Source organism: Phascolarctos cinereus, unplaced genomic scaffold, assembly GCF_003287225.1.
Source record: "Phascolarctos cinereus isolate Bilbo 61053 unplaced genomic scaffold, phaCin_HiC Scaffold_5;HRSCAF=322, whole genome shotgun sequence".
NCBI classification, from domain to species: Eukaryota; Metazoa; Chordata; class Mammalia; order Diprotodontia; family Phascolarctidae; genus Phascolarctos; species Phascolarctos cinereus.
In genome coordinates, this window is record NW_027555958.1 from 329,297,162 (window position 1) to 329,311,188 (window position 14,027).

The window sequence follows — 14,027 nt, forward strand, 5'->3', positions numbered from 1 at the left end:
AGGTGAAGAAAGTGCAGTTAATTTGGAGTCAGTGCAGCTAGGTTATAATCCCAACTCTGTCATTTATTGCCCAGGCAAACTTGGGAAAGTCATTTAATTTTCTGAGGCTAACCCCATTCTTTCTCTCTCTCAGGAGGGTTGTTTGGTGGTCTCTGAGATAAGCCTTGGTTATCTCACCTGTAAAAGTGAGGGGCCTGGATGACCTGATCTCTAAGGTCCCATTCATCTCTAGATCTATGACCCTGTGTAATTTGGCCTAGAGATCTAAAATGGCTAGCCTATGACTTCATCGTAAGTGTCAGAGGCAGGCCTAAAGCGAGGTCTCCTGACTGTCAGGCCAGTGGCAGTCCCCTCTCACACAGCTGCCTCCTCCTGTTTCTCCCTCTTGCCTCTGTCTCCCCCTTTCTCTTCTCTTGGATCAACACACTCAACAAACATTTATTAAGTGAGTGTACTATGTTCAAGGCACTATTCTCTATGCCAGAGTATGGGGATGAAAATAGCAGTAGTCCCTGTCTTCATGGGGCTTTGTTCACTCAATAAGCATACATTAAGTAGGTGGTACAGTAGAGTGTTGCACTTGGAGTCAGGAAAACCTGAGTTCAAATGCAGCCTCAGATACTTGCTAGCTGTGTGACCCTGGGCAAGTCACTTAGCCACTGTTTACCTTTTTACATTTTACAGTGTAAAATGAGGTGTACTTATAATATATACCTCCCGGGATTGTTGTGAGGATAATATGAGATAATTTTTATAAAGTGTTTTGTAAACCTTAAAGGTCTGTATAAATACTAGTTGTGTCAGAGATACCATGCTAGAGACTAGGATCACAAAGGAAAAAACCAAAACAATCACTAACCACAAGAAGAAGGTCAGCTAGGGTAATACAGTGGATAAGAGTGCCAGGCCTGGAGTCAGGAAGGCCTGAGTTCAAATCTGGCCTCAGACACTTACTAGCTGTGTGACCCTGGGCAAGCCACTTAACACTTTTTGCCTCAGTTTCCTCGTCTGTGAAATGAGCTGGAGAAGGAAATGGCAAAACACTCCAGTACCTTTGCCAAGAAAACCCCAAAGGGGGTCATTAGGAGATGGACATGAAATGAACCACAACCACAAAATGGTGTAGAGCAGTGGTGTCAAGTTGGGGGCCACTAATATGCACGTAAAGATCCCTGCCAGCTGCTTACTGACTTAGAAAACCCCATGTGAGCATCATCTGTAGTTTATTGTGCCTTATTTTTATTTATCTATTTTATTCATTTATTTTTGTTTGTTTGTTTATTTATTTATTTATTTATTCATTTATTTATTTATTAATTAGCATGTTTTCCACTTATATTTTCATCTGGTTCCAGCCCACACTTGGGAGTTGACACCTCTGGTGTAGTTAATAGAGTCCTGGCCTTGGAATCATGAAAACTTGTTTTCACATCTTGCCTCAGGTGCCACTAGCTATGTGATCCTGGGCATTCTCTGAGCCTCAGTTTCCACATCTATTAAATGAGGGAGAGGATGGTCTCTAAGGTTCCTTCTAGCTATAAATCTGTGATCCTACGAAGTCATAATTAACAATTATAAAGTAATTTTGATGGGTAGGGCACTAGCGATTGGGGGATTGTGACAGGTCTCATGTACGAGGTGGCACTTTGGTATCTACTCATAGACACTGGGACATAATCTACTCAGGCACAAATACCACTCATAACCTTCTGGATACTCCGGTTTGTCAGTGACCTCACACAAATGCCTGGATATACATATATGAACTTTCAGGCATACATTTCCAAATTCATGTAGGTAGAAACTCAAACATACGTAGATAAACTCAGATATCCACATACTCTGTTAAGTACCATGGGTTAGGGGCAGCTAGGTGGCACAGTGGATAGAGCACTGGCCCTGGATTCAGGAGGACCTGAGTTCAAATCTGGCCTCAGACACATAACACTTACTAGCCGTGTGATCCTGGGCAAGTCACTTAACCCCATTGCCTAGCCAAGAAAAAAAGAAAAAGAAAAAAAAAGTACCACGGACTGGCCATTTCTCTCTCCCCATCTATGTCTGTCTCCCTGTCTCACTGTGTACTTCCCTACATACCTTATCCTCCTCTCCAGCTCTTTCTACTTGTGACTCTCCCCAGTTTTCTACCCCCTCAGTGTTCCCCCTCTCATTTCTATATTTCATCTGGGTTTCTGTCCCTAAGATTCTGCCTCCAATATCTTTTTATTCCCTATGTCTCTCTAGATTTGTCTCAGGGTCACACGTAATTGGTAAGAACTAGGACCCAAGTCTCCTGACGCTCAGGTTGTTTGGAATCAGTAGGTAGGCAGGATAAGAAGGGAGTTCCTTTAGGGATCTACTGTTTCTTCTGGATGGCCTTGGGTAAGTCTCAGTCTCTCTGTCTCTGATCCTTATTTGTAAAGTGGTGATACTTGCATTTAGGGTTAACCCCAGCTCATGGAAATGTCATAAGAAAAATGCTCTGCGAACCTTAAGGTGGCAATATCGATGTTCCATCTCAGCGTGCCAGGCTAGGGTAGGTGGAAGAAATTTCTGTAGCAATAAAAGCCATCCACTTAAGATTTAGAACTATATGGGTCGCTAGGAGTAATCTAGTTCAGCCTATTTGTTTTATAGATAAAGAAACTGAGGCTCAGAAAGCTGGGCTCTTGGTCAAGGTTACACAGGTAATAAGTGGGAGAGCAAAGACTCAAACCCAGGTATTTTGACTTCCAATCCAGTGCTTTTGGTTTTTTTTCCCCACCTTGCACTACTTCCCTTTTTCACTGGGGGGCCTTAAAAGAATGGGTCCTGGCTGGGCATTGCAGTGGGGACCTGCCCCACTTTCCTGCACTGCTAGCCAGTCAGGTTAGTGGCAAGGCTGAAATCCTGAGGCTAAGAAACTCCCATGGACTGGGGAGGGGTAGGGAGACTGTTGCCCTCCGGTGGCATTTTCTAGAATGACACTTTGATATGGTTCTGGAGTTCTATGGTGCTGGGAGCAGATGAAGGAAGTAGGAAGGAGAGGGGCAGAAATTCGGTGGATGAGGCTGGAAGGTCAAGACTAATGTTCTTGGGGAATCCATTTAATGATGACTGCATGGCCTTTTGGCCTGCTGGCCTCATGGATTAGAGATGGGTGTGTGAGGACATGCAAATACCTAATGTTTCTGTGTCCTGAGAGTGGAGAAGGTAGCTATGAAAGTGATACATTTTGTCCCTTCCGTTCGTATGGGGGATCTTATGCTTCTAATTCCTCTTCCAAAGGAGGCTTTGAGACTGAGGTTCAGGGAGGTTAAGGGGTTTTTCCCAGGGTCACGGAGATAGTACATGCCAAGAGTGAGATTTGAACCGAGGTCTTCATGTTCCGTACCCAGTGATCTTTCCACCTCTACACCCCTCTACTCCACACCGTACGCCTCACTGCCCCATAACATATCAACATCCTGCTGCTTTTGCAGGAGGGCAATTATCTTTTTACTTTTCAATAGAATCATAAGATTTCAGAGTTGGAAGAATCATAAAACAACCTTTACCTAAACACGATTCATTTGACCTTAACTTTTAACTAGTCACCAAATACCATAGCCCTTTCCTTCTTCATATCCCGCTGTCCATTCTTTTCCATTTAGGTTGTTACTAACTCTTTTTTATCACCTTATTCTGGGACTAATGTCATCACCTCCCAACTGGTCTCTCTGACTCAAAACTGGGTAATTCCTATCCTCGAAATCCATCTTGTGTCTCCCTTCCCCTCCTCCCCTCCAGTCAGATTAATCTTCCAAAAATATTGCTTTTACAGTTACTCCCCTGCCCTTAAACCTGCAATGGCTCCCCCTGCCTATATAGGTTTGTTAGTTTGGTTTTTTTTTTGTGTCTGTTTGTGTTTTGTCAGGTCAGGAGTTCAGTGTAATGAGAAGAGCCCTGGTTTTGGATTTGTATTCTTTAGCCTGGTATTCAGGGTCCTTTACATTCTGTTCCAAATCTATGTTAAAACTTAAGTTACTGCTCACTTTCTTAAACGCTGCTATGTCCAGATTGACCTACACCCTGTGCCGTGTTCTTTTGCATCTCTTTGCTGTTCCTTGCAAAGTTTCATCCATCTGTAGTGTCATCCTTCTAACATTATCACCAGTTCCTCAAAGCTCAGTTCTGGTGCCACCTCAACCAGGAAGCCCATAGCAATCTGTCCCTTTTCCGAGCTCTATAGTACTTGTGGTCTCTACTGTTCCTTTGGAGCTTGGCACCGACTGCCATGGATGTCGTTTATTTTCATATGTGGCTGTGTGTTTTTCAGGTCAGCAGTGTGGTAAAGAGTCCTGGGTTTACCATCTACTGCCACCTACTAGCTCTGTGACCATGAGAAAGTAACTCTACTTCCCTGAGGTTCAGTTTCCTCATCTGCAAAATGAGGGTCATGATATTTGTGTTGCTGACCTCACAGAACAGTGGCAAGGAAAGTGCTCAATAGATCTATTGAAATATGTTACCATCTTTTGAAAATATTGGTTATTGTTAACTTAATCAACAAGTCAAATATTCAGGAGAAAAAGGAATAAAGAAGAAGGTGGGATTGAAACCACAAACTTTTATAATACAGAGGGTTTTTTTTACAGTATGTATTAAATTTAACATAGTACTAACAACAAAATTGTCCTATTCATTTGTCTCCTTTTAAATTTAAAAAAATTTTCTTCTTCTTTGTACTTTTACATGTTTCATTGATGCTCTTTTTAAATAACTTGTTGACCCTTCCAATAGAATCTCTCACTTATAACAAATAAGTATAATCACACAAAGTAACCCAGTACCTTAGTCACTTCTGAAAAATGCATGTCTCATTCTGTACCTCTACCAAAGAGCAAGAATAATATTTCATCACCCATCTTCTGTAGCCATTTGGAACCATTTTTCTTTATGTTGTGGCCATCATGTGGATTGTTCTGGGTATGCTCATTTTTCTTTCTAATGAATTCATGTGTGACTATCTAGGTTTTCTGGATCCAATCAATCAATCAATCAATCAGTCAACATTTATGAAATGCCTTCCATGTGCCAGTGCTAAGTGCATCATATTTATGATTTTGTTTGTGGTTTGTTTTTTTTTTCGGTTAGGCAGTGGGGTTAAGTGACTTGCCCAGGGTCACACAGCTAGTAAGTGTTACATGTCTGAGGCCAGATTTGAACACAGGTTCTCCTGAATCCAGGGCCAGTGCTCTATCCACTGTGCCACCTAGCTGCCCCTATATTTATGATTTTGTATGGCTCAGTTATATTTCATTATGTTCATATAACATAATTTTTTAGCCATTTCCCCAGTTTATGGGCTTGTGATTTTTGTCTTCTCCTCTTGATCGTAAGTTCTTTGAGGACAGAAGCTGTTCTATATTTCTTTGAACACAGAGTCTGATAGAGTGTTGGGTACCAGTAGGTGCTTGATAAATACTTATTAACAGAACACTTCTTGTTTACCATCCTCTCCCCTTTCTGCCTTCTCCTTTTCCATCATCCTTTCCCCCGCTTTGCCCTTTCTTCCCCCCTCTTCTTCTTCTGTCTTCTTCCCTGTTTCCCTCACCCTCCCCAACATTCTGCCTTTTGTTCCTCTCCACATTCCCTCAAAGGATGATAACTGGGGTGAGACAACAACGGTGGTGACAGGCACATCAGAACACAGCATCTCCCACGATGACCTCACGCGCATTGCCAAGGACATGGAGGACAGTGTCCCTCTGGACTGCTCACGTCACCTGGGTGTAGTGGCTGGGGCCACTCTGGCGTTGCTCTCCTTCCTCACCCCGCTGGCCTTCCTTCTGCTGCCCCCGCTGCTGTGGCGGGACGAGCTGGAGCCATGCGGGGCGGCCTGCGAGGGACTCTTCATCTCAGTGGCCTTCAAGCTGCTCATCCTGCTGCTGGGCAGCTGGGCCCTGTTCTTCCGCCGGCCCAAGGCCTCACTGCCCCGCGTGTTTGTGCTGCGCGCCTTGCTCATGGTGCTCGTCTTTCTGCTCGTGGTCTCCTACTGGCTCTTCTATGGGGTTAGGATTTTGGAGGCGAGGGAGCGCAGCTACCAGGGTGTGGTGCAGTTTGCGGTTTCACTGGTAGATGCCCTGCTCTTTGTGCACTACCTCGCCGTGGTCCTGCTGGAGTTGCGCCAGCTGCAGCCTCAGTTCACCCTCAAAGTTGTGCGCTCCACTGATGGGGCCAGTCGCTTCTACAATGTTGGCCACCTCAGGTACAGAGTGTGTGTGTGTGTGTGTGTGTGTGTGTGTGTGTGTGTGTGTGTGTGTGTGTATACATGTGCATGTGTGTATATGTGCTTGGGTGTGTGTAAGGGAGAGCATGAAGGAGATTAAGGGCATTGAGATGGGATAGGAGAGGGAATGGGAGATTGACTAGGTTCAGACTGTGGCTATAGAAGGGCAGGGAGAGAATATTAGCACAGGAATGGATTTTGGAGCATATGGGAGATAAATGGGTAGGCGTTTGGGTTGGGTAGGTAAAGGGGTAGGAAGAATGTTGGGGTGCTGGGGACCTGAGAGTTATCTGGGGGAACTGGGGTATAGTGCCACACTCAGTAAATAATAGTTGATAGGGCATGGAGGACAGCTGGAAGTGCTGAGGGACAAATATTTTGGGGATGGGGGCTATGGTGGGGCTGAGGGGGTAATCAAGGCCAGTGTATTGTGGGACTGAGGAACTTTGGTGAGAGAGCTGGTACAAAGTTTGTAGAAGAGATGGAATGTTGGAGGTAAGGATAAAATGGAAGGGATGGGAGGAGTTATATGTAGGAGAAGAGTATGGGCCAGCACCAGTGGCTTTTTTGGGTACTTTTTGCATTTCCCTGAGTTGTGACTCTCACAAGAACATACCCTCTCTGGTTACTCAGTGAGTGTGAAATTAATGGAGCTGCGCAGGGCAAAGGGAGGTTACTTTGAAAAGAAGGGTATATTGGGAGAGGCCAAAATAGAGGGCTGTGATTCATTGGTCATGTACTACTAAGAGTTAACTTGGGAAAGGGTGTGTGTATTTGTGTGTGTGTGTGTTTGTCCATGTCTGTGTGTATGTGTGTATTTTTGACAGGAGGTATGGGAAAGATACTTCATTTGCTCAAGATCTGGCAACTTGGCAACTTGAGTCTTGAGCCTGGCCCTGGACCCTAATGCTCTTGGGGGTTCCCATTTCATTGTCCCTTAGGATCCAGTGTGAGAGGGTGGTTGGCTTCCAATCCTCATCTGGGAAATTTTCTCCATCCAGCAAGATTCCAAAGGCATTGATGAGTAGAGGCTATTGGTGGCATGAAAGGACGTCATAGAAGGTCCCACTGGTATAAGCTCTAAGTGTGGGACTCGATGACTGTCACAGCCAGGCCATGAGAAGGGCTCTGATCTGGAGGCTGGAAGGAGACCAAGGGGGAGAGACCTCAGGGTGGCTTCCTTAAGCTGGGCTTGTCAGAAGCAGCTTCTCCCCATCCTTCGTTCTTTCTTGTCTTGCCGTCCTGCCCTGATGTGTCCCTCCCTCTGGACACCTTTGTCTATGTCTGGGAGTGGAGGTGACCATGAATGTTCCCCTTACCTCCTTCCTATTCCCTTCCCCCTTCCCCTTCCCTTTCCCCATGTCCCCCCACCCGTCTCCCCCACAGCATCCAGCGTGTGGCAGTGTGGATCCTGGAGAAGTATTACCATGATTTCCCCGTCTACAACCCTGCCCTCCTCAACCTGCCCAAGTCCGTCCTGGCCAAGAAAGTGTCCGGCTTCAAGGTGTACTCCCTCGGAGAGGGTGAGCTGCCAGGATCTTCCACTTTTCTGCCCTTCCCTATCAGGGCTCCCTTTGCTACTCCTTTCTTTTTTCTTTCTCTCTCTTCCTCTTTTACCTTCTCCCACCACTTTCACTCCCTTCACTTCTCACTCCCTTTCTTCATTCCCTTTTGTGCTGTCCTTGCCCTTGACTCCAGTGGAGGGTCTCAGCCTTTGGATCCCTCCCCCTATTTCATTTTCTCTCTACCTCTCCTACCCCTGCCCTCTCAGGTTTCCCCTCCTTTGGCTGCTCTGTGTCTCCTCATCAGCCCTGGCCCTCTAAGCCCTTCAGCCATCTCAATTCCAAATCTCATGGACCTCCTTGGGAGTCCTTGCCCTTCTTCACTGCTGTTCCTTGGGTGCCTTCTGTAAAGGTGGTTGGGGACAGTACCTCCTGAAGACTGTGGAGAGTCAGGCTGCTGCCCTCAACCCCAGATCTCCTGGGACACTTTCCCATTCTGATCCCAACCTCTGCCTCCCTGCCCTCTCTCAGAGAACAGCACTAACAACTCCACTGGGCAGTCTCGGGCAGTGATTGCAGCAGCAGCTCGGCGGCGGGACAACAGCCACAATGAATATTATTATGAAGAAGCGGAGCATGAGCGGAGGGTGCGGAAGCGTAGAGCCAGGTATGTTCTCTGGAAAAGAAGAGGGGGATATGTGAGGGAAAAGGTGACTAGAATAGGATGGGCTGAGATTGCACAAAAACTACCTTTATGACTTTAGAGAAATCCTCTTTTGGCCTCAGTTTCCTTATTTGTAAAATGTTTAGGTTGGACTAGATGATCTTTAAGTATTTTTTTGTCTCTAAAGTTTTTGATGATCCTTTGAACCCAATTGGGAGGGAGACTCTGTCCATCTAGGGAATGAAGGTTGTGAGTGAGTCTTCATGGTTTCTGAAAAGAGTAGGCCAATGGGAGAAAGTTGCTCATACTCATGGGGAAGAAAAATGGAGTTGATCCCCAGGAAGAGAAAATAGGTAAAAATCTGTGGCATTAGGAGCAGAGGCTAGACTAGATCAAGGGACAAGAACTAGGGTCCTGAATCATTAGCTTTGACAGTAATAGTGGCCCCGTAAAGCCTTAGCTACTCTTACTTGCTTAGGCAGTGTGCTAAGTATTTTACAAATATTTCATTTGAGTCCCACAGCAACCCTGGGAGGTAGTACTGTTATTATCCCCATTTCATGTTTGATGAAACTGAGGCAGACAGAGGTTGAATGACTTGCCTAGGGTCATACAGCTAGTAAGTATCTGAGGCTGGACTTGACTTGAGATCTTCTTGACTCAATGCTCTATCCACTGAGCTGCCAAGTAGAACTTTGAGCTGGTCACAGTTGTCTCTCTTTTGGACACCATACCCTTCCTCTCTTGGGTTTGCTAGCATCTTCGTAGAAAGGAGAACATAGCTTTCAGCAGTGTCCCATCCTCTGCTTGTAGGGTCATAAAATGACGGGAGCTGGATGGGACCTTAGAGATCATATAATTCAATTACTTCATTTTACAGATGAGGAAATTGAGTTTAACAGACTTGCCTACATTCATGCTTTTTCTCAGAGACTTCATTGTCAAGCTCTTTTATATCCCATACTCTGATTTTCTCAAGGCTTTGGGTAAATGGAAAAGTGTCTACCCCCGTGCTGTACAGCCCTGATACAAAATCCTTGTTTTGTACTTATCCAGGGTGTTATTGGTAGTGGTGGAGTATGGTCATGGTCTCATAGTCTCAAAAGAAAATTATTTTAATTCACCTTAATTAAAAAAACCCCATGACTTGTACAACACTTAGAAGAGGGGAGATATGAAAGGAAGATGATTAAGAGAAAAATTCGGGGCATGATGGAGGGTAAGAATAATGCAAAATCAGTCTCAGGAGTAACTTTTTCCTAAAGAAAGTGGGGTAGGAACTTGTTTAAAGAGCTGGTTCTCATTGTGAGTTTTGAGAAGTCTAGGTGTAGGTAGAATGGTGTAGTTGAAAGATTGAAGATCTGAAGACCTGGAATCCTAGTCCTGGCTCTGCCACTTAGTTGTATGACCATGTAAATCACTTAACCTCATCTTCTTCCACTGTAAAAATGGGAATAAAAATTTTTGTATTGTCATACTTATGATTGTGATCAAAATGCTTTGTAAACCAGAGAGAGCTATATAAATATGTGGTGGTATTATTATTGATAGTAGCTATTCTTGCTTTCCATGGAGAATAGCTATAAATTGCTACAGATAGTAGTAGTAGGGTTTAAGGGGAAACGTCAGGAAGTAATTTCCTGAGTTGTAAGGGAAGTTGTGATATCCTCTTATTTAGAAAATTCTCCCTGGAAAGGATTGGGAGAGACAAAATCACCTGCTTTTGCAGAGGTCTGGCAAGGCTTAGGCTTCATTAATGACAGGAAGTTGAAAAGACTTTGGTATGTGAGTGGTCTTTGAACTGTCTTCCTCTCCTTCCTTTCTTCTCTTCCCTGAGACCATGACGTCTCACTCACAACTCACTCACAACTTCCCTCCCCTCCCCAATCAGACTGGTGGTAGCAGTGGAAGAGGCCTTCACACACATCAAAAGGCTACAGGAAGAAGAGCAGAAGAACCCAAGGGAGGTGATGGATCCCAGAGAGGCAGCCCAAGCCATTTTTGCCTCCATGGCACGAGCCATGCAGAAGTACCTTCGTACTACCAAGCAGCAGCCCTACCACACCATGGAGAGCATCCTGCAGCACCTGGAGTTCTGCATCACCCACGACATGACACCCAAGGTATGCTCTGTTTTGCCTCCCATCCTAGTGCATAGAGTGCTGGCCCTGCTGTCAGGAAGAGCTGGGTTTCATCCTGCCTTAGGTGCTTATTAGATGTGTGATTCTGGGCAAGTCATTTAAGTGACTCCTCTCTGGGTTTCATTACCCTCATTTCAAATAAGGGGTTGTATTCAATGACCTCTAAAGTCCATTCTGGTTCTTGATCTTGGATACTATGGTCCTGTCCCCTTTCTGCCTTCTTCCCTAGACTCCTTCCTTCTCATGGTTATTCTTTCACCTTCTATCCTCCTTCCATCTCTCATCTTTCTCCATTCTTTCTTCTTTCACTCCTTTCAGTTCATATTCCCTCACCTTTCTCCTTAGTAAGATAGTTTCTAGGGGTGGCGTGAACTTAGGCATAGGGTTGTGAAGAAGTCTGGCCTAATTCTCTCTCTGTCCCTCCCTCTCTCCCTTCTCTTTCCCTCCCTCCCTTCTTCTTCCCCCTCTGACCTTCTTCCTCCCTCCTCCTCCTCTCTCTCTCCCTCTCTCCCCCCTCTTTCCCCTCATCCCTCTCCCTCTCTCTCTCTCTTTCCTCCTCCTTTCTCTCTCCCCCTCCCTCCTTCCCTTTCTTCTCCTCCTCCTCCACTTTCTTCTTCTTCTTCTTCTTCTTCTTCTTCTTCTTCTTCTTCTTCTTCTTCTTCTTCTTCTTCTTCTTCTTCTTCTCTCTTCCCTCCCTTCCTTTCCCTTCCCCACTCTTTCACTTTCTCTTCTCTATTTTCCTTTCCTCCTCCTCTCCCTCTCTCCTTTTTTACTCTCTCATCTATTGCTCTTTCCCTGTCTCTGTTTCTTCCTTTCTTTCCTCACCGCTGGTGTTCGCTAACTGTGTGACCTGGAGAAAGTTATTTAACCTCCTTGGGCTATAGCCTCTAACTGTCAAATGGGGTGGTAGAGGCGGCCATATAACCTCTACAGCCCCTTCAACACTAGATTTATGATCCTCAGTCCAAGGGCAATTTTTCACTTTGACCTGTTAGTGTTTGCACATATGTGATCCACTGTTGCCCCCTGTTGCTAGTTGTTGGAAGTGCTGTCCTTTCCAACTCTGTGACCAAACACTTGGGAGAGTAGTAGAGCTGCCCTGGGTGACTGATGTTATTATATCATAGATTTAGAACTGGAAAGGCCTTAGACGTCATCTAGTCCAACACTCTCATTTTACATATGTGGCAGCTGAGGCCCAAAGAGAAGTGACTTGTCTAGAATCACAGGTTTTATCACATCTATGATCAAACTATACTATTTGAACTTTGATAATAGTAGCAGATATACATATATTACTTATACATATATTGTCAAGTCAGTGAACATTTGTTAAGCACCTACTACATGCCAGGCACTGTGCTGAATATACAAAGGAGGGCAGATACATAGTTCCTGCCCTCAAGGAGCTCACATTCTAGTCGGGAAGACAACACGCAAACAACTATGCACAAACATACCTCTGAGGTTAGCACCAATTTATCCTATATATATCTGTACAAGATAAATTGGAGCTGGTCTCAGAGGGAAGGCGCTGCCATTAAGGGGATTGGGCTGAGACTTCAAAGGAAACCAGAGAGGCCAGGAGGCAGAAACCAGGAGGATTAGCATTCAGGCATGGGAAACAGCCAGTGAAAGGTCACAGGGGGTGAGTGTCATAGGTGAGGAAGAGGAAGGAGGCTGGTGTCACTGGATTGTAGAGTATGTGGAAGGGAGTAAGGTATGAGAAAACTGGAAAAGCAGGAAGGGTCTAAGTTATTATTATTTTTTTAAATTTTTTATTTTTTTAGTGAGGCAATAGGGTTAAGTGACTTGCTCAAGGTCACACAGCTAGTATGTGTCAAATGTTTGGTCTGAGGCCAGATTTGAACTCAGGTCCTCCTGACTTCAGGGCTGGTACTCTATCCACTGCGCCACCTAGCTGCCCCAAGAAGGTTCCAAGTTATAAAGGGCTTTAAAAGCCAAACAAAGAATTTTATTTTGATCCTGAAGGTAGTAGGAAGCCGTTGGAGTTTATTGAATGAGGAGGATAAGTGTGATGTGATCAGACTTGTGCTTTAGGAAGACCAGTTTGATAGCTGTAATTTTGAGGATGAACTGGAGAGGGGAGATTTGAGCTACAGTGACCAACCAGCAGGCTGTTGCATTAGTCCAGGTTCAAGATGATGAGGGCTTGCAGCAGTAGAAGTGTCAAAGAAAGGGGGCTTATATGAACAATTTTACAGAGATACAGTCAACAGGACCTGGCAACAGATTGGATGTAGTGGGGGAGAAGAGGAGCGAAAGAAAGTGAGGAGCTGAGGCTGACTGCTAGGTTGTGAGTTTGGGTGACTGGGAGGATGGCGGTACCCTCAACAGTAATAGGGAAGCTAGGATGAGGAGGGTTTTGGGAAAAACATGAGTATGTTGAGTTTGAGATGTCTATGCGACATCCACTTTGAGATATCTAAAAGGCATGGAAAGGACATGCAAGACTAGACCTCATGATATAAATCTGGTAATTATTTGCATAGAGATAATAATTGAAGATTAGCTAGAGAGTAAAGATAATAGAAGGGGCAATCTGCTGGTGAAGATGGGATACAATATGATAGCATGTAGAGGATTTTGTCTTGGCAAAAAGAAAGGCTATGCCTCTCATGGAATATGGGTAAAGGAAAAGATTATGGAGGAAGAAATCTGAGTGATGTTAAATGAAGATCAAGGGAAAAAGGGGAGTTTATGGTGAATGTTTTCAATTTTTTTTTTAAGGCAATTGGGGTTAAGTGACTTGCCCAAGGTCACACAGCTAGTAAGTGTCAAGTGTTTGGTCTGAGACCGGATTTGAACTCAGGTACTCCTGACTTCAGGGCCAGTGCTCTATCCACTGTGCCACCTAGCTGCCCCAGTTTCAATTTTTTTCAGTGAAATAAGAGCAACATTGTCAGCTGTGAGTGGAGTGTAGCCATGAGACGTTTGAGAAGGGGTGAAAAGGTTTTGAAAAGCTGTTGTTTTGACAAAGATAGTGAATTGATTAGGGAGATATAAAAGGATTCCTTGCTACAGTGAGGGCCCAGTTGAGATTATTTAACATAAATTTGTAGTGGAACTGGTCATAATTGTTATGTGCTTTTTTCCAGTTTTCTTCAGCTCCAGATGAATAAAATTGAAGGCAGTAGATGGCAGAAAAAATCCAAGGCTGGACCTTGGCCAGGCAAGATCAGTTCTAGGATAAAGGAGGCAAATGATTAGAGAGAAGAGGATGGTGTTAAGTTGAACTGGTTTACCAAGGGGCCAAGATGGGGAAGGGAGGAGAGTATAACCAGTGAAGGGGTGATGGCCTGGGAAAGAACTGAGTGGTGGAAGGATTTGAGGTTGTGAGAAGGATGAAGAACAGTAGTTGTGTGATAGAAGTAGAGATGGAATAATAAAAGACTGATTAGATAAAGGCATTTCAGTTTATGAACATAGAATACTTGTGGTGATGGCAT

General features: G+C 44.7%; 1 protein-coding gene across 2 annotated transcripts in view; it reads left to right on the forward strand.

Annotated features, from left to right (window-relative positions):
* Window positions 1–14,027, forward strand: part of VANGL2 (VANGL planar cell polarity protein 2) — a 42,788-nt gene that overhangs the window by 23,213 nt on the left and 5,548 nt on the right. For both annotated transcript variants that reach the window (XM_020979599.2, XM_020979601.2), the window contains exons 4-7: window positions 5,622–6,229; window positions 7,637–7,773; window positions 8,284–8,419; window positions 10,308–10,539. In XM_020979599.2, coding sequence (XP_020835258.1) covers window positions 5,622–6,229; window positions 7,637–7,773; window positions 8,284–8,419; window positions 10,308–10,539 — 1,113 coding nt within the window. The remainder of the gene's footprint in view (window positions 1–5,621; window positions 6,230–7,636; window positions 7,774–8,283; window positions 8,420–10,307; window positions 10,540–14,027) is intronic.